We start from the raw sequence: 24,674 nt of genomic DNA on the forward strand, positions 1-24,674 counted from the left end.
TCTCACAGAGATGGCGGCTGTTGTGGGGGGTTCAGCTCCCATGGCTTCACCCCCTCCACGTCGTGGGCGGCGGTGGGAGTCTGCGGTGCGTGGTTGACAAGGCTATTGTGTCACACGCTCTCTTCAACAAGCAAGGGTGGGGAGGAGGTCCCGGCATCAGCGAAGATCTGGAACCCTGTTGGAGACCAACGGCAGACATGACATGCTCCCCTCGTCTCCCTCAGAATCATTCTTCCTGGGTGGCAGTCTGGGGCAGAGGGCAGACAGAGGGAGGCGCACCAGAACCCATTAATCGTCCAGTAGACAGGCCCAGAATAGGGGGAGTGGCACAGGGCTCAATCCTCACAAGGAACAGGGTAAAGGAGGCCTGTCTGGAGTTGGACAGACCCCTGTGATGCCCTGCCTGCCTCCATGCCGAATAGTTAAGCTTCTCACCCCCTATTGACTATCCATTCAGAGTGCTGACACGGCCTCATGAAGAAGGAACAAACCATTTTTAAGAAGCCATGCACATGTCGGAAAATGAGACACTTTCGAGCCTTGACCGAAAAAATCAGATCAATAGTCTTCATTTACTACATGTGGGATGTTCTTTCATGGTTTTACTTATTTATCTATTTAGATACTGAAGCAGCAGGCAAAATAACTTTATTACGTAAATGCTTTTATTATGTATTGGGCTTCATCGGTTTGAACACTGTGCCTCATCCTGTTGAAAGTTTCTGGTTCGCAAATTCCAGTCTTCACCGGTGAGGCCTACAACTATTCACTATCTGCTTTGTCCAACTAGTCAAAAGTAGACACGTGAGGATGCTCCTTGATCAATTGATAGAGGTAGAATTTCTGTGATCATGACTATTTTGGTAGAGTCTGGAGCCAATGAGGTGTCTTAGTGCCTCAACGTTTCTCTCCATTGGCCAATGGTCAGCACCTGTACTCCAATGAACCACTTCATCGCTCCCGTTCCATTATTGACCTGGTAGGTCATTGTATCGCTTTTTAACACTCAAGAAAAATGTCCCGACATGTGATATCTGTGTTTTTCTAACCTTCCTGTTTGTTCTGTGGGCTTTTGAGATGCAAAATGCATTTTAAGCAACCTGCATTGCATAGGTAGGACCTTCAAGGACTTACCCTCCAGGCATGCAGGATTGCAAAGTAGATGAAAGGGGAAGAGCCCCATTGCCTTCTTTCCCAATGCTAGGGGAATGATTTTCTTGTGCCCAGAGGATAGTCAGCAAAAGATGCAGGGTAGTCATACTTGAAGCAGCTACACCCCATATTTTCACCTCTCAGTGAACCGAGTGAACATTCATTATCGGATGATTTGTAGGAACTCTCTGAAACAGCTTAAACTGTTCTGTGGTCTGCAATTTCAACCATAGCAGCCCAGTGATTTGTAGCTTGAAGCTAAATTGCTTTAAAGAAGTTTGCAATGTTTTATATAGATTTTTTTTCATGGATATTTTGACGGTGATTAAATCACAAACCCCAGTCGCTCTGGATTCTTTACCTTCAAAATTCCCGTTCTTGTTCAGCAAGCCCAGATCATATCCATGTTCTGCCATTTTGATAGGAGGAGGAGAGGGCATGGTGGACCCAACCACCTCACGAATGACCTCAGTAGGAGCTCCTGAAAGAGGATTCAGCACTCAGACCCTATCACAAATTCACAGGACGAGCTCAGCCATTACTGACATCTCTGAAGCCTTTAGTGTTTCAGAAGTTCTGCATTTGCCTAAGTATCAAAGTCTGGTACTCTGCTGAAGGCATCTACTGATCAAAAGACAGAGGAACATAGAACATCCTCCCATCCATTAATTTTCAATAACCAGAGATGGGTCACAGAGAGTTGGCACGCTGTCAAGCACAGGGAATGCCAGGAATGCCAGCCTGTCCCGGTAGCCTTGTGCACACGCTCACCCCATGTAATGCCCAAGTGTGAGTCGTATGAACATTAATGGCGATTTAAAGACACCAGTTGAGATGAAAGCAGCAGTAAATGAAGGAAACCCAAGTAAACAGAGAGAACATTGAAACTGCATATGGGAAGGAGGCTGAATTTCAGCCTGTGACACGTATCAGGCGACATGGACCAACCTCTCTTCTGCTTTAAGCACAATGGATATATATTTAAGGAATTTGGTGATACTAGGGTTGGGTCCCATGAGGTGTCCTGCTCTTGATAGAGAAACATAAATTGTAATTGTATCAATTTACAGCTAAATAAACTGCATCAATTAGATGTGTGTACAAAGTCATTAACTGAAATGGTACACGATGTAACTCATGAATGAACCATCTGAACGAAAAACAAGGAAAAAATAAGAATGTAATATAGCACTGTCACGGGTCGTGCCGAACGGGAGATCGCTCAGGCAGCCCGAGCGATCAGGAACGAGTAGGCAGGCAGAAAACGGGGCAAACTGGGGTATATTAGGGAACAGGGAGCATGAACATTCACTAACATCAATGACATACAAAGGACTCAGGTAAGACCCGGACTGAAATACACAGGACTGATCAAAGGAACTAGACACAGCTGGGTACAATCGGGGAAGAACACGTGGGTAATCAGAGGGGCGTGGCACACATGAGGAGCCGACGAGCAGGTCATGACAAGCACATTTTCTAACCCTTTTCTGTGATTGACGTTTATAATTTTAATAATAAGCAGGTGCCAGGCTTTAGTAATGGTTATAGTAATGGTAGTGTTACTAGTCGTGGCAGGCAGTTATTGGCAGAACATGGTACTCCCACTCAAACAGGTCTTGAATACTTGTTTTCCTCACGAGTAAGTTGTGAATTTTGCACTTTTGTTTAACTTTTATTGTTTTCTGATAGTAATTTGCACCATATCGGTGTTCTGGTCTTTTGTCACCGCGGTGATTGTGATCGTCTTTTCGCACAATCCCTCCCACGCAGACATTTCCTAACGCTCTGTTTTACGATCCCTCAGCGTGCCACAAGGACGCTCATTCCAGCCCCATGTGCACCACCTGCACCCAAACTCCGTGATTCTGCATGCAAGTGTGCCTGGTATCACAGAAAACCAGTTAAAATAAGTAAGGATATTCATCCAATGAGAAGCATGCATACCATGGAGTCTGTTGTTATCTCACATCCTTAAGCATCGCAGCTATTTGCTGAGCACCTTTACCAAGTTTCCACCTATGAAAAGTCATATATTTGTGGGCTTCAAAGGTGTCAACCTAACAAATAAATTCTGATGAATGTCATTAGAATTCATTCAGCATGTTGCCGTTGCTGTATCTTGAATTTGGTTGATTACTCACTCTGTGCTCCGAGCTTGGAGTTAAATTATTAAAAAAAGAAACAATCAGTTCTCAAGAGCCATCTTTAACTAAATTCGTGTTAATTTCTTGCTTTGTTGGTTTTCACGGTGAGCATCGATCTTGGCGCAATGCGCCCTAGCCTTCCAGCTTGAACACAATGCCTGTGTCAAATACAAAAGCTGGATCCTCCGAAGGATGTGGTCTAAGAAGGGTTTGTAGGTTGCGTTCTTCGAAGGTCAAATGGAAAGCTTTGTCAGATGGGACGGTTTGGAGTCGTCCGGCTGTTCCCGCGCTTGCCCTTGAGTCACAAAGGACCGCTCCTGTCGCCTAGCTGAGACACACCCATTTTACCTCGTAATGAATACGCAATGAGTCTTGAGATATGTTGGGTGGCCAAGGACCCATCAGGTGTATTCTTCCTGATTCGGCAAAAGAGGATGCATCTCTAGACCGCATTTGAGGAATCTTTCGAAATGGGACGAATGCTGAGCAGGGACAGACACTGGGTGGGGATGGACGGTGGGCGGGGACATGCTGGTTGGGGTTGGACGGTGGGTAGGGACATACTGGTTGGGGATGGACAGTGGGCGGGGACACAGTGTACAGGGATGGACACAGGGCGAGGATGGACACGGAATGAGGATAGATTCTGGGTGGGGCCAGACACTGGGCGGGGAAGGACATTAGGTGGGGATGGATGCTGGGAGGGATGGATGCTGGGCAGTGCCTGATGGGCGGCACTGGTGCCATGCACTGGCTCGTGGATGATGAATAGTCGTGGGAGCGCCGTTTGGGGCCAGTTTTCAGCTTGGTGAGACCCGCAGTATTTACCCAGTCAGATAACAGGGGGATCATTGTGTTGCGTGCTGTAACACCAGATTTACACTTACTTAATCACTGTGATAAATATAGCGAGAGTGCTGCATTATCTCCTATGTGAGTTAATTCACTCTGTTGTGTACACAACAACCTTGCATGCTTGTCAACCTTATTTGTGCGGCATTGAGAGCGAATGTTACAAGAGCTGATGTCTTACTCTGTGTGCTTTTTTTTTTACTATTTTACATGAACTGTCACATAGACTGAAATATGGAGGCAAGAGCATTTCAGACCCAGATTTTTGCTGGTTCTTGGGCAAAATTGTGACGCACACTGTAAGCTGGAAATATGTCTATCGTCAACAGTGAGGAGATTTCTAGGCTTCGGAGTGGAATTTTCTTTTGGCACAACTAAGACCTCGGTCTCTGCGTTCTGTTGTGTGGTTAGTCTAGCTGTTTCAGCCCCTGGAGCGCTGTGCAAACAATAAGGGTCTTCCTCGCCTTCTCCTTCATTTCCTGTCATCGGGAAGAACTGTGAAGTCCGGGAAGGCTTATTGATTGCCTGCCCCATTCCCACCATCCACCTGCCCCCTGTAATGAAGTTCTCCTCCCATGGCGAAATACTGGGTCAGGGTTCTCCAAGTGAGGGACGCTCATTTTGTTTAGTTTTGGAATCGACTGTCAGCGTTCACATTCTACAGCAGTGGGGAAAAATATCCTGTTCCCAGAAGCCTATAGGGCATCATGAATCTTGAATCAACACTGTGGTGGACCTGGACAAAGTTGCATTGATATTCCTTATATTCATTCAAGTTGTGTGTGCTGGTGAGAGAAGCTGCTCTCATAGCGATAATGATCTACTGTCCTGTTGGGTTTACAGATGACCCAAAGTCCCATAGACTCTGTGGTGTGAAAGCCCAGGACAGATGGCTATTTATGTGATGGAAGTAACACTGCATGACTCACCTGCACCTCTCAGCTTGTGTCCAAGTGAGCCTGTGAATCGTTCGCCAAACCTCTGCAGGGAGAAGCGTCACGGCTCTGTCATGGACTTCTGTAGAAACTGATTCATGGTTCTCAAAGGGGAACATGGAGGTGAGAGGCCAGGTTTGAATATGAGAGGCAGCTGTGAGGCCAGAGGATGCCGCATGACAGACCTCCCAGCTGTTGTTGCTTTATAAGAAATGGCGCCCTTTATTTGGGATGGAGTCCACATCATCGCCCGCCATGCCCTAATGACTAGCGAGCGCCCGTCAACTCCTGGCAGCAACATTCCAAAAAAACATGCTGTACATGTTGTAGAAGTTTCTATAAGTATTCTTCATGCCATCTTGAATTTATACAAAATAACCTCTGTGGAAAATGTAAACAGGCTTCAAAGAGCCAGCGAATCTGGCATTACGGTACGTCGCCGGCATCCTTTGTCCCAACTGTAGCCAGATTTCCACAAAGTGTGAGATATGGCATCATATTTGTGCTTAAGGCTAGCACAGGTCACCTTGTGCTCGACGGACACTAAGGCCACTGGGGATGGGGGGGGCGATCTGCTGAAAAATCATTGGTTCGGTAACTAGGTCCTGTTTTGGGCTCACTGTGTTGGCAACACTGCCTCTCCACCACCTCCAGATCCTACATATCCTTCCCCCAACTGTTTATGCACACACACGCACATACACAACAGCCCCCCCCCCCCCCCCCCACCCCCCGGCCCCACACACTCCCCGGGCTTAACTGAGCGGGGGCGATCCAAGCCCCCTGCCCCAGATAGCGGCACCCGCAGTGTGACAGCCCAAAATAGCACTTCCACCGGAGCTGGGTTCAAATGACCCTCAGCTGGTGGGCCTTTAGACCCCCCCAGTTGTCCAAACCCTTCCCACCACCACGTTGCCGTCCACTACCGGTCCACTCAACCTTTCTGGCAGGCTCCGAATTGATCCTGGCTCATGATTTTATTTCGGTAATATTTTGGGATCCACCCTAACCCCACCATTGCCACAGAAAGGGTAACTGGTAGCTTTGCAGTAGTCTGCCGTTCTGGCCGGTTGTAAACGGGAGGCCCAGCGGAGATTTGACAGAGCTGCTCGGCAAGGCGTCGTCCGAGAGCCGCGGCTGTTTGTCACCCCGCGGGAGACGGCGGAGTCGCGGGGGGGGGGGGGGGTGGTTGTGGGGGGGCACTTCACAGGACTCATTATTCCTGTTCCTCTCCTGCGCCAGGAGCTCGGGGATGAACAGAGCCACTCCACAGTTAATTAGATCGGTTTGCCCACAACGGAAAGCGAGTTCTAGCAGCGGCTTTCCGGAGCAATTACCTACGAGTGTGACATTTTTGTTTTCCATTTAGGTGAAGCGGTACTTCAGGAGCTAAGTGTGCCTGATTTCCACACCACCACCAGCCCACAGCTATGGATAGTGTTTAAGTCCCATCAGAAAAAGTGACCATTTTGCTTTTGGTGCTGAGGCCAAGGGGGCTAATTCGGAAAGACAGGACCAGTCCGGCTGCCCCCCTCCCCCCACAAATCCTTTTGCCATCTATTTTTCTTTAAGTCGCATATGATGATATTATACCTCATTATGAACTGTGACCAAACCATTAAGAAGACAGATGGCTCTGAGGTCTTGCTTCCCCCAAGCATTGTTCACTGAGGGCCTCATAACCACGCCGGGCCTTGGGAGTGCCCCGGGAATTGATTATGAGCCCACGGCAGAGATTTATGCCCCGGCTCTGAGATAGCTGTGGTGGGTAATTGAGTTAGGGCGCCCACAGCTGGTGATGGTGCCGTGGTTGCTGGAGCGAGACGAGATTGGGCGGCGGCCATTTTGTCCACGCCAGTTCAGTGTCACATCCTATCGGCAGATGGAGTGTAAATTTGCCAGGGGTCGTCTCACACATATGGCTGTAAGATGTGCGGATTCTGCTCCCCACGCTCTACAGAAGAGTCACCTTGGAAGAGGTGGCCGGGGTCCCGTCCTTGAAATGCTCGAGATGCGTCCGACGACCGCTATCAATGAGTTCATGCTCCAATAGCTGAAGGAGAAAGAGCGGAGAATGACCAGGAAAAAGACTACGCCAAGACGTATGGGAATGTTCTACAATTGTGATGCTGATGACCTAACCACATCACCTCCTTCTGCCTCAAGGACAATTCATGTGAGTTGGGCAGGTGGAAACGTATCCCCACCTCAAGTGGGTTGCGGTTTTGGGCACGACTCCATCTGGGACTACTTCGCACATCTGTCTGCAGGACTATTTTGTCTGCATTGCCGGTGTGCAGACACACGGAGAAAAGATTTATAAGGGTCATTTATCTCAATTGGTCTCTTGGAAGTAGTTTGTATAATGATTACAGCCACTTCCATATATTTCAATTTCAATTTATTTTTATATAGCGCCTGTCGTGATATAGTTGCCCCAGAGCGCTTAACAAAGATTTAGCAACAGCCGGATCACAGATGAACGTGACCGTGGCGAAGAGAGAGAGAAAAACATCCAGGAGACAATGGGGAGAGGAAACAAAAACACCAGTGTTAGTTAGGGGAGAAAAAAATGAGGCCGACCTCTGCAGGTTCGAGGCCACCTGGCTGCTCAAGCCTCCCGAGCATGTTAGTATCGTACCGGCCAGAAAACAGGTGTGTACATGGGCCCCTGGCTAAACTTAGCAATGCTGTGATCCCTTGCCCAGCTCACTGCTCAAACAAAAGTTGATGCTCTCTTAGCTAACAGCTGACAGCAAGACATTCCCATGCATAACGCCGATAGGTAGGTAGCTACGGATAGGCTCCTGTATGCGTATCAGCTTTTCATACAGACATCAAAAATTCTCTGTCGTTGGTTATATATGGGGGGCGGCATGGTGGTGCAGTGGTTAGCACTGTTGCCTCACACCTCTGGGACCCGGGTTCGAGTCTCCGCCTAGGTTACGCGTGTGTGGAGTTTGCATGTTCTCCCCATGTCGTCGTGGGGTTTCCTCCAGGTACTCCGGTTTCCCCCGACAGTCCAAAAACATGCTGAGGCTAATTGGACTTGCTAAATTGCCCGTAGGTGTGAATGTGTGTGTGAATGGTGTGTGAGTGTGCCCTGCAATGGGCTGGCCCCCCATCCTGGGTTGTTCCCTGCCTCGTGCTCATTGCTTCCGGGATAAGCTCCGGACCCCCCGCGAGTCAGTAGGATAAGCGGTTTGGAAAATGGATGGATGGATGGATGGTTATATACATATGCTTGTACATGTACTTCAAACATGTTTTGCATATTTTTAATAAAAGTTAAATATAAGTGCATGGCATCCCATCACTTGTCGTGTGTTTTCTGCTGTCTGGGATAGAATCCAGAACTGTAGTCCTGTAATGTATAAGTATCTAGAAGATGGATGGATGGATTGGTGGGTGGATAGATGATTTTCATTTTTTTTTTGCTTCATTTGGGATCACCACCGAGTTTCCTCTCAGTTATAAATCTCCTTTCACAGGGCTTGATAGGCATCTGCAGAATCATACGACCATCACTTTTATGTGACCAAAAGGGAGGGGAAAACATTCTTTGTGTACAGTGCCTGGAGCAGTGATGTCTCGTGGGGGTGAAGGAGATGGCCACTTCTTTGCTACTTGTCGGAGAGCCCCTCTGCCCCGCAAAAGATGCTTCTGCGTAGCATTCAAAAAGCCCGTCTTGTCTTGACTTCGTAATGAATTAATTAGCTCATTACTAGGGGCATTTTTACAAAAGAACCTGCATTAATTACTTTTTTCTACTTTTTCCCAGTTTAAACAGTGAAATATTCTAAAATGGAGCATGTTCTTGAGAAATAGGAGTATATTTGAAACAGGAGAATAAAAGCCATCATATGTTGAACTCTTGACTCAGGCTGGTCAATGCTGAAAACTAGTGATCCCTACCCGATACAGAGTGCGGCAAAATCTTCTGGGGGGGGGATGTGCCACTTCTCGTTTTTCAAAGCTGCACTGTAGCTTTGTATCCAGCAGGGCATGATGCTGGGTTTAGCCTATCACAGACAGAGATTTTGCTTCTTGCTTTTTGTTTGTCAGGGAAAGTTCTGGAAATTATTCTGCTCCAGCAAACTAAGTCAATAGATCTTGCCCCATAAACAAGTAAGGAGAAAATGCTCTCGGCGCAGCTGTCGGCCTGGGTTTTGAGAAAAGGCCCATAACGAGGTCTACAATGCAGTGCATCTGAGCACTGCATCTGAGCACTGCATTGTGACCCCTTGACCTCTCTCACCTCTTCTCCTGTGGACACTGTGATTTTTGCACTTGGCAGCCTCCTGTAAACAGACAAATTGGGCACATCCTGCAACATCTTTGATCATGAATTCAGCAGCCTTTCTCCAACCCAGTGAGGGCCATCCATCATGACAAATTACCTTCTGTGAATTCCAAAAGCACTGATATGGACCAGAGGCGGTCACAAAGGCAAACGGTGATTTGCAGGTAGTACAAACACTGATGAATGACATTTCCTCTCTCATCCTGTAAATACATCCTTCCTTGCAGATTTAGAGGCTTGCTAATATAAAAATAAAATGTTCCCAGTGAATTGTTCATGAAACTGTTTTTTTTTTTGTTTTGTTTTGTTTTGAGTTATTTGGAATTCCATTTGTTTTAGAATAGAAATTTGCATGGCATCTGACAAAGAGAGCTTCAAGTCCTGACCAAATCTCTGATTTGATATTAAAGCAAAAAATATGAATCAAAAGCTACTTATCCAGTAGCAAGGAGGTCTGTAGGACTGGAAAAACATTTTAAAAATACAACAAAGGCTAGCATCCCATCCAGAGGGTCCCTTGTGTCATGCCCTGCTCTTCCTCCAGGCTCACTGCGATCCCGTAGTGGGGGAATGGTTCCGGAAAATGGATGAATGAGTCAGTGGTCCCAGTACAGCTTGTTTTAGCAAGCAGCTGGGGGGACGTTGAGGACGTTATAGACACAGGCAGTAAGCGCTTTCACGTCTGTGTGGGAGGGACTGGAGGCAGGGAAAAGGAGACAGGCTCCATAGATTACCAACGAGGCCTGTTTGGGACATGCAGAAAAAATAAATAAATAACTCGAGGAAACCATGGCAGTGTTTGTATAAACAACGGCGGTAAGCTTTTTTGTCTTGCTGGAACGTTCCAGGTTAATTTAGGAAGCTCTCAGATAGTTGAAGTACCGTGATTGCTGTCTTTGGAGGGTGAAAAGGCCACCCACTTTGCGTGCTTTGCCGTGCTGTTTTTTATATATATATGTGTGTGTGTGTGTGTGTATATATAGACCCTTGAGCCTCTGCATAGAGGGTCACCATGCCAACAGTGACAGGCAGCTTCTGCACCGTGGGCCTGAAAGGGTGTCACGTATCCATACGCCGCATTGTTTGATGGAGATAGAGGCGTACGGGTCGGGTGACATGAACGACTTTCCCGCGGTACCACCGGCCCGTCCCTCCGCGTGGCACGCTCACAAATTAGCCGTGGCGTGAGTGGCGGCTTGGAGCCGGACCAGCTACATGCTAATTACCCCAGATACCTTCGCTTAAGGCCCAAACTGCGCCGTCAGTATAATGAAACAGTAAACCATCTGTTAGGTTTATGGCCGCGATGCGAGGGACCGCCTGGGTCTGCCATTACACCGCCGAACGCTTGAAGGCCGCCTTCAAAATAAAGAAAAAGGTGGCTGACACTCACTTTCACCAACAGACGGGTAAAAGGAAAAAACTGTTTTTTCTCCAGGGAGCAATGCAACAGTAACAGGGTTGTATACTGCACATACAGTGCATATCCCGAGGGGTACAGGACTACCTTTTAACGCCGCTACCTTTTAACAGGGCACCTGAAGCCAGGCGAAATGCTCTATCTGCAGAATTTGCAGGAAATGTTCCTCCTTACAAAGTTTAAGACAAATGGTGCTGTTAGTATTTTGACACTGTGCATTTACAAATGCGCGCGAGTCTCAGGAAATTCATGCAAGTCACTAGTATCCAGGGATGCCACTAAAGATTTTAGGGCCCACGAAAGCGTATCAATAGGTGCCTCCATCGTAGACCAATCCAATTACGTTTCAAATATTTTAGTGCCCTTGAATGGAATCACCCTAACTTCCCCCTCTTTGCAACTCCCCTGCCTGAGTCTGTGCTGTGCCAATCATAATCATTATTATTATTATTATTATTATTATTATTATTATTATTATTATTATTATTATTATTATCTAAGGTGCAACTACAAAGACCCACAGGATCGTGATTCACCAAGATGCATTTCTGGAACATTTGCAAATATGCATAGTTGGCTCTATATACCAAGGATGTACAGCTCAATACTGAAATATCAATTCTTTCGATCTGAATGTTTCATTTTGAGAATCGATTGTAATGTTAAAATATCCGTTGTTTAACCTGATAATTTAAATGTTAATATTATTATACGGAGCAGGACATGAACTACTACCAGGCCGGGGAGGAGAAAGGGGCTCTAGGGTTATGTAATTATCGATCTACCAGCACTGCTCCCCCGCCTGCCGGCACTACCCCACCCACCCCAGCCTGGTTTTTACCACCATGGTTGTGCCACCACCAAATCTGAAGATCGGGATTGGCGATGCCAACCTTGGCATCTGATTGAATCAGATCAAAACGGAATTCAGTGGTACTGCCCATCCCAACTATATACCCCCGGTACATTCCCAATATAAAAAGGGACTTCTGGGACCCTGGGGAGCTGGTGAAAGAGAGGGGGGAGGTAAAGAAAGGTGACTGAAAAGCGCAATGGGGAAGAAAGGTCTAATTTCCCCCACAGTAATGTTAAGGAAATGGGTTTTGTACCAGTGCACATTGCACGCTGTTGTCACTGGTGCCAGTACTGTTCTGTGGGTGGGTCTATGAAGGAATTCTGGACTCACTATTCTGATTAAAGGGCCAGTCCGCCCATTTACCATGATTTCTGATGCATGCTACAGTAAACGCTTTTACTCAATTGGGGCTGCATCGGATCACTCCATCCATCACTTCAGTGTTTCTTAGTATGTTTTATATATATATATATATATATATATATTATTCACACAGGTTACAAAGGACCAGCTGGTGGCGTAGTGGTCAGTGGGTCGGGCTGCACCAGTGGGATAGATGCAAATCCTAAAACTGTCTCGATAAAATCTGCCAGTGGGTCAAGTTTAAAAGCGGTAAGGTCTGTGTGTGTGTGTGTGTGAGAGAGAGAGAGAGAGAGAGAGAGAGAGAGAGACAGAGAGAGAGAGGGAAAGTACAAAAGTCTAGGACAGTGGAGCCATGAAGAGTGTCATGAGGGTGCTGGAGTGAGACGTGGCCCGCGATGGGGGCAGGGGCGCGAGTGACACGCGGAGGACAGATCGTCATGGAAGCGAAGGGTGACGCGTCGCTCTCCATCCTGACAGCTGGCTACGTGCTGCGGGGGTGGGGGGGGGGGGGGGGTGGCGTCTGCCGCCTGTGAAAAAGAAGCAAAAAACAAACAAACAAGTACAAAATATATGGGGGGGGGGGGGGGGGGGGGGGGGGTTAAGAGAGGTATCACCATGATCACAGCCATGCTCTCTGCTAAAAGAGATGAGCATTTGTGTGGGGGGGGGGGCGCATTTCAGCCCTGGATGAGGTGCTTAACTGCCAATAAATATAAAATGTGTCACAAGACATCAAATGTAAGCTTTGTAGCCGTAGGTGACTTTGGATTAGCACACTACTGAGCATGCAAAATGTTGTAATACCAATAATAAATGATATGGATGCTGTCTTGTCATGTCGCAGTAATAAATGATAAGGGATGTTGCCTCACTGGCTGCAGGTCCACAGCAGGGGGATATACAGCAACAAAGGGGGGCTGTTCCCCTCCCCAGCCTGCAGGAGGCACCAGACTCTTCATACTCCATGACTCCCACACTGTGGCTGGGATTTTCCAGCTCAGACCCTGCACTCTTGCTCCCTCCATGCTAAATCCCCCAAAGTCCATCTGCAATCCCGCTTCATGCTGGAAGTGAACAGTGCAGGGGCTGGTGGGTGTGTGTGGGGGGGGGAGGGGGGGTGCATGTATTTCAGCAGCATCGAGGGTTATGCCTGGACGGCCGGTGACAGCTGCCAGTCCATGCTGGCTGCTGTCACTTGGAGAGAGAGGAGAGAGGGAGACGGATCAGCTTCGGCCCTTTGTACTCTCCCTGCCTGGGCCTGATTAAAGCTGAAGTAAATACCTCCCATTACGGCCTGCTATTCTCTCATATCTCTTTCAAGGTGCTAATGCCCTTTAAAGCTCTTTAATGATGCTACATTTTTCTTCATAAAACAGCCCAGAAAACCTATACAATTTTCCATATGGAAAAGAGGCATCATTAAATTAGTCTCCAGATGATGTTTTAAAATGATTACAGATGTTGTATCTCATGTATTTTATTATATATGTCAAATATTTGTACACCTCTTCCAAACTTACTATTGTATATCCATCACATGCAGTTTCTGTGCTAATTACAGTATTTTGTTAGAATAGATAGATAGATAGATAGATAGATAGATAGATAGATAGATAGATAGATAGATAGATAGATAGATAGATAGATAGATAGATAGATAGATAGATAGATAGATAGACTCTTGAATCTTCTATCCATCTCAAGGGCAAATTGTGTGTTGCTTTTGAGGTTATCATGAAACAGAACCTAATGCAAGCAATTCGCAAATCCCCAAAAGGGTTACACATTACCCTGGGCGGAATGTGAAGCTTATATATTTATACCTAACAAATTTCAGTGCTGAATATTTGAAAGAGGTGCATTACGGGTAACATCCTTCTCCAAGGTACATGAGTAAGACCCCTTTGGGGGATCAGAACCAGCAGAAGACCGGATCCACCGTCTTATCCAGTAACTCCTAATCTTAATTTTTTGTTGCTTCGCTAAAGCTTTTGCCCAAAGCAAGTTTTACCTATTTATATTACAATATACATTACAGGAACAAGATTACCTTGTTCAAGGGTACTTCATCAGGACCCCTCCTGGGGCTTGAACTGACAACCTTCAGGTTACCTTCAGGCTCATGTGCTTAAGCACCCCACCACTCATCCCCCCCCTCCCTTAATAACATGACCTTCCATCTCCATAACCTTCTGCTTCCCAATGAAGTATAAATCTGTCATTCTCCGTTCGCAGTGACTGACACGACCTCCACCTCAGTTCGCTGGCCTAAATGCCCCCAAGGACTATGGACGACCTTTTGTCAAAATCCCTCTCAGTGTTTTGCCTCTCTGGGAAAGTCCGAGACCTTGTGGTTACGCATCAATGCCTAACCATCCACAGGCCAGGCATGCTTAACGTCCGCCTCTCGGAAGCCCTCCTGGGGGTCATTGCCCACCGCCATGACTACGATCCCCTGGCCTGCACCCCGCCCTCGTTGCTCATGAATGCCATCTGTTCGTGGCTTGTACATACTGCTCTTATGCATCCCTGACGATCTGCCATAAGATGCAATAATCACGTCGCTGCGGTGTCCCGAAAGTGTGACGGACTCCTGAGCTCACATTGGTTACTTTGTGTCAGTCTAACCGAAAGGAACCAATCGGGTCGTCGGCGTGCCACATCGTCACGTGACTGGAGGGTTTGACTCAGGATGAGTCCTCCTGGGACAGGCTGTTGACTGCTGCCAGTCGGCTGTCTGCGCCGGCTGTACGTCGCGCTTCGCTGAGAGGCCGGGGTGGCTACCTAATGACTAATGCAGGCGAGCTTCTAACGTCTTTCCACAGAAGGGTGCTCATGCCATCCCAGAATGAGTCACGGGGCCCCCATGCGGCCTGGCCGCTTGACCGTCTCTTAGCAGCGACTTTTCACGGATAACTTGATCCGTGACCAAAGCTGCGGAGAGCGAGCCTCCCAGATGGCTGGAGGTCTGCTCGCGTTGGCGCGCCCTTAACTTCAAAATAGGGACACAGAGTCACGCATGCAGCAGCTCCATGCGACGGCGACACCTGGAAGGCGGTACGGTACAGCTGTGACTTATCCTTAAGGAATCCATCAAAAGCTACTGACAAATGAACCACTTGTTGCTGTACTAACTCTTAGCGTTTTGCCTAATAAGACATGTGGAGACATTTCAAAGATGCCCAGTCTTTGTCAGGGACAAGCCTTTTCAAATATAACGATTATGATATGAAGATCTACGATATTTTATTGAAATAAATATTTAAAGGTTTAATACCTTTGCTGAACAAGTGTGCAGGTCAGCCAGCGTGACTTGTAGTAAATGTGGAAAAGTAAATGGCTGAAGGGCTTGTAATGGATGATTTTTTTTTTGTCTGGGGGCGTTTTACTGGGGGGCTGCCAGGAAAGCCAGTATGGTAGCTCTGATTAACTGGGTGTCCCAGCAGGGTATCTGGCCCAGCGCTGCTGTGAGACACGGTGACTGGAGTCTCCGCAGTTGCTCCCGTTTTCACAATGCGTTTGCCACGAGCAGCTGTTGAAAGTCCTGACTAAACAACACAATGGAAAAAAAAAACTCATGAAAATGAGTTCCTCACCCGCTCCCCCCAGGTGATAGATGCCATTCCTGCTGGCTCGGTAGGGGCGAGCGCTGATAGCTGTTGGTGTGCGTAACGCCCAGGGATTGTGACCGCGTTTGACCTTGTCAGCAGCTGCCGCTATATGCCCTGTGGGAGCCTTCTTTTGGACCCGCGGGTGAGACATGCAGCCTTGATTGATGGGTGGCAAATTACTCTGCAAATGGGCACAACCTCCTAAGCAATGTAGGTCACATTACAAGTATCTGTCAAGCAAGGAAAGAGCAATATTAATAGCAGTTATTAGTATTTTTTTTTTTAAATAATCTGTTTACTTTCGGCTTTGTTCTTTGTTCCGAGTCTGGCCGGCCTTGTAGCGTATCCTGAAAAAGCAGAGTGGATTAAGAAGGGGGGGGGGGGGCGAGAGTGCCCAGGTTGGCTGATCTGCCCTCCTGGCCGCCGGCCTGACATTACAGCGTACAAACGATTACATCGCTCAGGCTCCGTTACCACAGCCCATGGTGTTATTGATGTATTTACTGCTAATCTTGCAGGGCTGGTCAGGCACTTTACTTAAAACGGGCCGCACTCGTGCTGAGGCAAGGGAGAGAAAAAAAAACGATGTAGATAAAAATAAGGATAACAGGTCAAACGTGATTAGCAGTGAAGTAAATCAGCTCCTGTACTGTTCCTTGGAGCATTAAGTCAATTGCCTGCTGGTGGTCTGTGTCTCCAAGTAGCCCTTGGACCTACGTAACACCTCCTCAGACTTCTGTAATAAAAAGACAGTCATCAGTTGCATTGTTCCCTTATCCAATCCTGGAATTATCGACACTCGTTTCTCAAGAAGTAAATCATTATGGAACAGGTGCCTGTAAAAAGAAGGTTTCCATTCCAATTAAGACGCTTAATGACTTTCATGGGTGACTGCTCAGTTTACACTTGCCTTTAAAAAAAAAAAAATCTAATTAAAAACGTTGACCCTGATTAATATCTTATGTGCTTTTCATCATTCACTCTCTGCTCCCATAGAGAACTGTCTCAAAACTGTACAAAGGGCACAAAGTCATCCACAGTCTACATTAACAATGCATGCTAATAATATTCAAAAAAGTATAGCTGAGCTTTTTAGCTCAGTGCCTCAGTTGAGAAATGTTTGTTATAAAATAGAAATTGAGAGTAATTTCTTGTGAAATACCGTGAATCATGCCAATTTGTATCTAACTGGTTTTCATAATCAGTGTGAGGTAAATATAGCTAATAGCAAAACATCTGATTTCCATTAACGAGACGTCCAGCAGTGGTATCCTTGAGCAAATTGCTTAATTATTAATTTCTTCAGTAACAACTTATCTTTCGAACTAGGCTAAAGTGGAGAGCTGTGTACATTTCTCCACCAAGTAGAGAAGACCGTGGTATACCGTATACGATATTACTTTTCTTTTTTTTTTCATTGACTAACAACAGGTGGGCAGCTCTAATCCATAAGTTTCCCAGAGTGTTTGCGGTACTTGCATCCATAGTCACTGTACCTGTCATTTCTGGGGCAAGTCAGCCGCTAATTGAAAGTCACTGTGAACCTGCAGGAGTTCTGCCCTTCGCACTGGAATTGCCACCCCCCCCCCCCCCCCCCGCCCCCACACACACACAGAGTTGGGCTGGTGATGGGCATATGCTCTGGGATTTGTGAGGAGTTTACCCTTCCTAGGGAGATGAAAGCAAATGCAGCCCAGTCAAGGTCATTTAGTAAAAAAAAAGAAAGAAAAAAAAGCCCCCCCCTCCAAAATTCGAGAGGCGAGGAGGAGGTAATCCTTAGTAACAGCCCCGCAGAACACTGGTGGGGGCACAAAAGGGACTTTAACAGGCGTGCATTGTAGGCTCTGTGAAGCTGCTCCCCCCCCCCACGGCCCCCATGTCTGCTGGGAATGAGCAGCTGGGGGGACTCTCCGGCACCTGTCATTGCCACCAACCCCCCCCCCCCCACTACCAGCCCTATCGCGGCAGTCATGCCAGAGCTAAAAATACCCACCCAGCAGCGCGGGGAATTTAGCGACCACAAGGCCCACACTGAAGGGGGGGGTGGTAGGCGGGGGGTAAATGGGCAGCAAGGAGTCACAGCTCCAAAGAATGCCTGAGTAACCACATGTCTGTTGGCTCCTAATGCCCCACCCCCCACTTACTGGCACTGCCCCCTACAGCAACCACTGTCAGACTTTTCCTTTAATCTTCAACTTTTATTTTGAAAAATCGTCCCAGTCGAGCTTTTGATGAACAGGAAAGGTCTGCACTGGAGTATGTGCGAGGTTTAGCGCCTAATTATTTCTCCTGCGTCTCCTTGCCAGATGACAACAAAGACGACTCTAGGTAACTTAGCGTGTTGCTTTTGTCTGGAATCCCCGCTAAGCCTACAAATGTGTAAGGGAGCGGCTTCCAAACGCTGCATTTGTACAGGTTTGACGTTTTCGTATTCGGTCACAGAGCTAATTATCATTGCTGTCCCACGTGACACCGGCAGGCACGTTGGGGACATGACGGCTTTATCGGCATGCCTGTCACAGAGCAGGCTGACTCTGCGCTCGACGTTGCGCCTGCATTGTTGTTTATTTCTTCATCCCAATGAGCTGTCAGCTAAATAAGGAGGCCGCTTCTGCCAGGAAACGGGCGGCCATATGAACACGCTCTCCATGCTAATTCGAGAGGCCTCGTTAATAATTAAATGTACCCCCAGCCCCAGGGAGCTCTGATGGGGCTTCATAGAAAGTTTTCAACTTACTCCGTTTCGTATGAGAATATGGGCCGCAAACCGGGGTACCATCTACCCACAGGCTGTGACCTTTGGAAAACTTTGTATTTATGTTTCAAATCGATATGCTGAATATATATGCATTCAGGGGAGGTGGCATTGTGGTGCAGTGTCACCTCACCCCTGTGGGATCTGGGTTCAAGTCTCGGCCAGGGTTCCATGTCTGTGTTGTCATGGGGTTTCCTCAGGGTACTCTGTTTTCCCCCCCACAGTCCAAAACAAAATGCCGAGACTAATTGGAGTTACCAAGCTGCCCGCAGGTGAGTGAGCCCTGTGATTGGTTGGTGCCCCATCCTGAATCGTTCCCTGCCTTGCGCCCATAGGCTCCGGACCCCCTTCCCCCCACCCTACTCCCGACTTGGGTTTGCAACTGCCCAGCACAAAACTAGTGAACACTCAACCAATCCAAGAATCCAAGCCACAGATGCTTAATTTAAAATTCACTGGCACATCCAATCAGATTTGTGCGATAGGCATTGATTGGCATAAATTGCAGAGTGCACTGTGTGCTTGATCACAGCGTTAATTTAATGCTATACGGCTGCCATGGTTAAAATGGGGTCACGGTGCAAAAAAGTTTGAGAACCACTGGTATAGTGGAAATGCATCCGACAATTTATATGGGAAGCCACTGTCAAGGGGGACTTCAGGGGACACCGGGGGACATGGGGCTAAATGCTGGACCCTTTAAATCCTGGGCTTGTCATCCGGGGGTCTGTGACCCCTGCTGGTCTGTAGAGCAGTTGCAGATGTTTTGCTAATGAAATGCCGGCATTATCATCCCACTCACGCAATGCGAAAAAGGTCGGTGCCAAAAATATTCGAGGGGGGCCCTGCCCGGAAAAAGATATGATCATCATTTGTGGTATGGGCTATGGCGCCCAGGATTAAACAGCCCTGCTTGATATATATACTGTTTATTATACAGATACAGTATATTTATTTCAGTTTGATCTGTAAAATATATGAATATTTAATATACATTTATATATATATTGCTTATATGGACATTTACAGTAGCCATGCTTGATGTATATACTGTTCATTTTATATGCAATGTATATTTATTTACGTTTGATATATAAAATATATGAATATTTAATATACATTTATGTCCATATATATGCACAGTAGATACAGGACATTAGCATCCAGTTGCAGTCCTCTTATGTAATATACGGAAGCTAGTAACTTCAGCCGTATGGCCTTACGGTCTATAAATTGGTTTAGCTACCAAGTGAAAAACGGAGGCAATGCACAGACTTGCAGCCCTTCTGTTTTCGGAAACGTTAATTCTGGCCGCAGACAGGAAGTAACACCGGCACCTTACCATGGAGGGGGCCACTTAAGACGCTGTACAGCCCGGCGCCCGGGCGACAGCTCTCATTATCTCATAGTCACATTTGATTGCTTCCATAACCATCGTTGCTTTGTGGGCGACATAATTCCGTTCCATTGAAAGATTATTAACACACCATGCATAAGCAATTCGTCTGCCATTCATACGCCATCCTGCCGCTGTTCTTTGAATTCAGGCCGAAACTCTGGCTGAAATGGGATCTGACTGCTGTGCCCCTGCTAACATCCTATCTCCCCGTGTTGCAGACCTACGGTGAATTCTTAAACAGCACTCATACGGTGGTCATTCCCGCTCGCAGAGTGTTTATTCAGCTCCCACAGCACATACGTTCCGTCACGCCGAGCATTTTCAATGTGCTGCTGCCACACGTCTTTCTGCCGTGTTAAGACGCCCCCCCAGGGACGCCATGTCGATCGGTTCACAACGACCAAAGCGCCATTCCGGCTGCAGACTCCTGTGTTCGGCATTGAAACGCCTTGAGGTTCTCCCTCAGTACGAAACCATGCAGTTAAGGTAAACCGGTGTCTCTAATTAGCCCATAGCCTATAGTGTGTGATGGCCTGCCCTGGAACGAACTGGCATCCCTTGCCTCAGTGGTGCCAACTTTGGTCAGATGGCTGGTGTGAGACTTTCAAGCCTGCACACACATGCGCACGCATTTACATGTATGCAACAGTTGTATTACCTTGTAAATAGTCCGTAGGGTTTGCAAAGTACCCCAACGCTTTTGATGCAGCCAATTTTTGGTTTATAATGGAATAATATAGATTTGCTGTAGGAGTTCTTGCATGAGCGGAGTGTCTGAAAGCGTGAGTGTCACGCCAGATGCATGAGAGTTGGCAACCCTGCCCTGCCTCGTGCCACGAGCATTCTGGGATAGGCTCCAGGTACACCGTCAACCTTGTACTAGATAAGCAATACGGAAAAATATAGATGGTTGTATGGCGTTTCAAGTCACTGCAGATAAGAACATTGGATGGGTCCAAAATAATGACGATGTTGATGATTCTGATGATTCGGCTGTAGTCAGCAGCAGTAATCAGTATGCAGTGGGTCACTGACTCAGTGAAAGGGACCCTTTGAGGTGAGGCTAAAATAGGGTGATACTCCCGTGTTCACTCATCTCTGTACCGTCATATTCCTGTTTTCACCCTCTCGGTTTGACTGTTGCAGAGAAACAGGCTGCTCTCTACATTTCCTAACAGACATCTGATTTTACTCTGTCAAGCTCTGTATCTCAGCAGACTTGCGTGGAAGCTTTGGTGAGCATTAACCAAGCCGTGTGCTTCACTGTAGATACACAACACGTTGGTTCATTGCACCTTGTGGCTGCCTCTGCCTCTTAACTATTTCCCTCCTTGATTGACTTGTTAAACCAGTTGACGGTCTACCCTTCCGTCACTTTATGGTGCAGAAAGGCGTTTTACAGTCCAAAGATTTGTGTAACAAGCAAAGAGAACACTACACATTAAGGCGGATTTCACGCTAAGTGGCTTGTTAATCCTTTAGCGTAGTTAGCCAACCACTTTTGTAGTAGCAGTTGACACATTCAAAGCATTTGTGAAGATCTCCAGTGAAAAGATAAGATGGATGTTGATTGGTCTGTCAGAAATGTTTATATGGGGTGAGAGGTGAGCTTTAAATGGCATTACAGTATTTGTCTGGCAGCACATTGAAGAGTGATATAGTGCTGTAATTAGAGCAGCTAATTGTTTTCATTACTCAGGGCCCAATGATGTTCATCTATGGAGCTATAAACTGCTACAACACATTGAAGGTTTATTTTGTATTTGCCTGCTGGGTTCCATCATCGACGTGCGTACTGATGTAAAACAAACTGCCAGGTATGAAATAACTAACACTTATTACGCAAATGATGATTAGAATCCTACTATTTTAAATGAACACTTGAGTGCCGAACTTAAAACTCGAAAATGAGATCGAAAGGGTTTCCTTGGGTGAAGCAGGTGAGGATTAGTTCTTATTGGGTCATAAATGCAAATGGAACCATTTCACAGTTGGGTGAATCGTCCTGGATTGCTGAGGGGTCACACAGAGCCCAGCACACAGCTAATTATTTCCAGTCCACCCATCCCAGGGATTATATGTCCTCTGCTGGAACTGTCGGATCCATTATTGGAAAGACTGGCTCTCTCTCTCTCTCTCTCTCGAGGAAGTGCCCAGAGAAGGAGAAGGAATGGCTGTGCTCCTCGAAGCTCTTTATGTGGGCTCCTTAGAAGCTCATCACCACCTTCCCTACAATCACGGTAATGAGGACGCTGGCCACCTTCAATAAAACTATCTCTATTAGTCAGCGGACATCATTAGGAAGAATAACAAAATTAAGAATCTTTGTTTTTTCGAAACTGAATGGCACCATGACTATGCTGTGGGGCAAACGTCCCCCATAATGCATTGCAAGCAGTCACTGAAATTCAATATTTATGACTGAACGAGGCCTTCAGCTCCTTAGCAAATCTTCCCTTGACAACTTTGCCGATGTTATGCTTGGAAACAGCATTGGAATGGCACTGCGTTGCATTTACAAAGACTTATTCAGATATTTTTAAAAAAAGAGATTCAGATGTGGCCTTGAACTGTTCAATTCTAAAGGGGACAGATTAAAAATTCAAAACTGTGGGAGAGGATTGTCTTGGACGAGGGGTTGTAATCAAAGAGCTGCCTGAGGGAACCACAGGGATTGAGGAAAAACACAACGACCCAACAAGCAAAAAAATAAATAAGAAATCCTTTTTGAGGGCTAAACCAGAAATTTAAAAACTAATTGAAGCATGTACGATTTATTTCTGTAGTTCACAATTCTCTGCATCATCCTTATTTTATTATTTTAAACTGCGTATAGAATTTCTCATATGTCTGACACAAAAGACAGAGGTACGACCTCTTTGAATAAACCTTTTTGAAGAAATTTTATCTAACGAATGAGTGGCTTACAATGTGGAAAGCATATTGAAAAATGTGCTTTGGAGGTAAGAAGATTTCCAGTTTCCCAAAGCCTGACGTCTTGAAGACAAAAATACTCGCAATGCATGCATTCACATCCAAATGAGTTTTATTACTATGTTTATGCTGAAAGAATCTGACGAATCAGGTTTCCCCATCTGTTGCTGTTAAGTATCGTAGCTGATTAATGGGGCCAATCGTAAAGCCCTGATTCCATCAATGAGAAGCTGCACCAAATCTTTTTTCTATTTGGCCTGCTGGTTTGGCAGAACCTGGAGAAGTTTAAGCTGTAAATGTCAACTTCCCACTGTCCTCCCAGGCACCTCCAGAGTTCACCACTCTCTGCACTTACATGCTTTACAGTATGCTTTTGTGCTGACTCCAATTATTATTGGGCCAAAAGTCATGGTATTTTTAAGACAACCTTTTTTAGTGCCTGGAAGCATCCAGAAAGTGTTAGTGGTAACCCAGGGTAACAGGTACTTAAGGAGGTTCAGACCTCAGGAAGGGCCTTTCTGTTGTACCTTTGTATGAAAATTGTCGCTGAGCAGGGATACGTTTCCCAAACGCTCCCCTCATCAGCTTACAAAGTTAGAACTGCTCAGTTGCATGGGTATGGAAGCTGATAATGTTGTTAGCAACCTGGCTTCTGGGAAATGTTTGGGAGCAGTTCACACAGCAATTATAGCTACCACTACAGTATGGCTCCACCTGCAGTTTGAACTATAAACAGTGTCATATTTAATTATATGCAGTTAAGAAAAAATTTGGTGGAAGACATACAAAAAATACATTTGGGTTCAGCAGGAAAATGTTTAGGATGGTGGAGCTGAAACAGGATATAAAACTTCAAAAAAAAAAACATTACTGATAATAATAATAAGAAAGGAATCACAAACCGTTTATAGGGATTTATCTTCGCGGTACGAGAACAAGGAGTTTCGTACTCATTTCATAGTCATTCAGTGGATCTGCAGAAATGAAGTTCATTCCACAGGGTTGGTACAAACCAGTCTGACCTGAGATACCTGTGGATGCTGCCTGAACACAGATAATGAGCCTCCCTGCGCGCAGGGCTGCCGAGTGGCATTACTTACAGTCACAGGGTTACCATCCAGAGTCGATTAGCCAAGCCAGAAATGCTAGGCTAACAGGCGAAGATCCACAGGCAATAAAAACCAAGGATTAGCTAGGCGAAATTTGACCGACTATTTCGTTGGCCTTCCCAGGCTCTGCTAGATATTGAAATATACACATATTAATAAAATCGTGGGCCAAAGAGCGTTTGTTTTATGCCACTGTGAAGTGGTGTAACGATCCGGCGCTTAATGGAGGCTCAACATATCATGACCCAGATCAAATCTTGCATTTCACACGCTGAGTTTTTATGTGTACACTTTGACCGGACATTGGGATGTCTGCTCAGGCAGCGTTTCAACGCTCTTTCACACACAAAGGACCGAATCCTCCAGGGAAAACTGGTCACGTTGTAATTCCATTTGGGGGATCATTGTGTGATTATCACAACAGACCTATTTAGACACTGATTGCCTTATTTAATCTGTCCATATATTACTCCGAAGAGTGTCAGCCTTCTTCAATTAAACTGAATGGCTTAAAGGACACCTTACAATAGAATATTCTCTGCAGGGCCTTTGTTTAGGTTTTGTAATCAGCCGTCCACATAATTGCCCAGCTGTGAATAACTTATGCAAACTGTTTGTCTTTCATCTCGTCTTGAAGTGTCCGTCTCAACGACAGGCCCGCCCCCAACCCGTCATCCGTTTATGAAGCTGTCTGTCTCCTCTACCGTGGTCTTCAGAGCTGTCACCGCGGGAAAATTTATTCAGTGTTACCAGAAGGATTTCCTAATTAAATATTTAATGAGCAGCCAAACCAATCGGGAATACATTATATAACTGACTGGAAATGTCTCACATCCAG

General features: G+C 46.4%; 2 protein-coding genes across 4 annotated transcripts in view; one reads left to right on the top strand and one right to left on the bottom strand.

The window, feature by feature from the left end:
- The window catches only part of LOC125710089 (fibroin heavy chain-like), a 576,413-nt gene that overhangs the window by 237,745 nt on the left and 313,994 nt on the right, over positions 1–24,674 (bottom strand). The gene's annotated exons all lie outside the window — the stretch shown is intronic.
- LOC125710090 (receptor tyrosine-protein kinase erbB-4-like) overlaps positions 1–24,674 on the top strand; it is a 226,808-nt gene that overhangs the window by 26,951 nt on the left and 175,183 nt on the right. The window contains exon 1 of one of the 3 annotated variants that reach the window (XM_048979326.1): positions 21,956–22,033. The exons of the other annotated variants lie outside the window; for them this stretch is intronic. Within the exon in view, the coding sequence (XP_048835283.1) occupies positions 21,964–22,033 (70 nt within the window). The 5' untranslated portion in view covers positions 21,956–21,963. Of the gene's footprint in view, positions 1–21,955; positions 22,034–24,674 lie in introns of those variants that run through there. 3 annotated transcript variants of the gene reach the window in all.

The sequence above is a fragment of the Brienomyrus brachyistius genome, chromosome 16 (assembly GCF_023856365.1).
Source record: "Brienomyrus brachyistius isolate T26 chromosome 16, BBRACH_0.4, whole genome shotgun sequence".
Lineage (NCBI taxonomy): Eukaryota > Metazoa > Chordata > Actinopteri > Osteoglossiformes > Mormyridae > Brienomyrus > Brienomyrus brachyistius.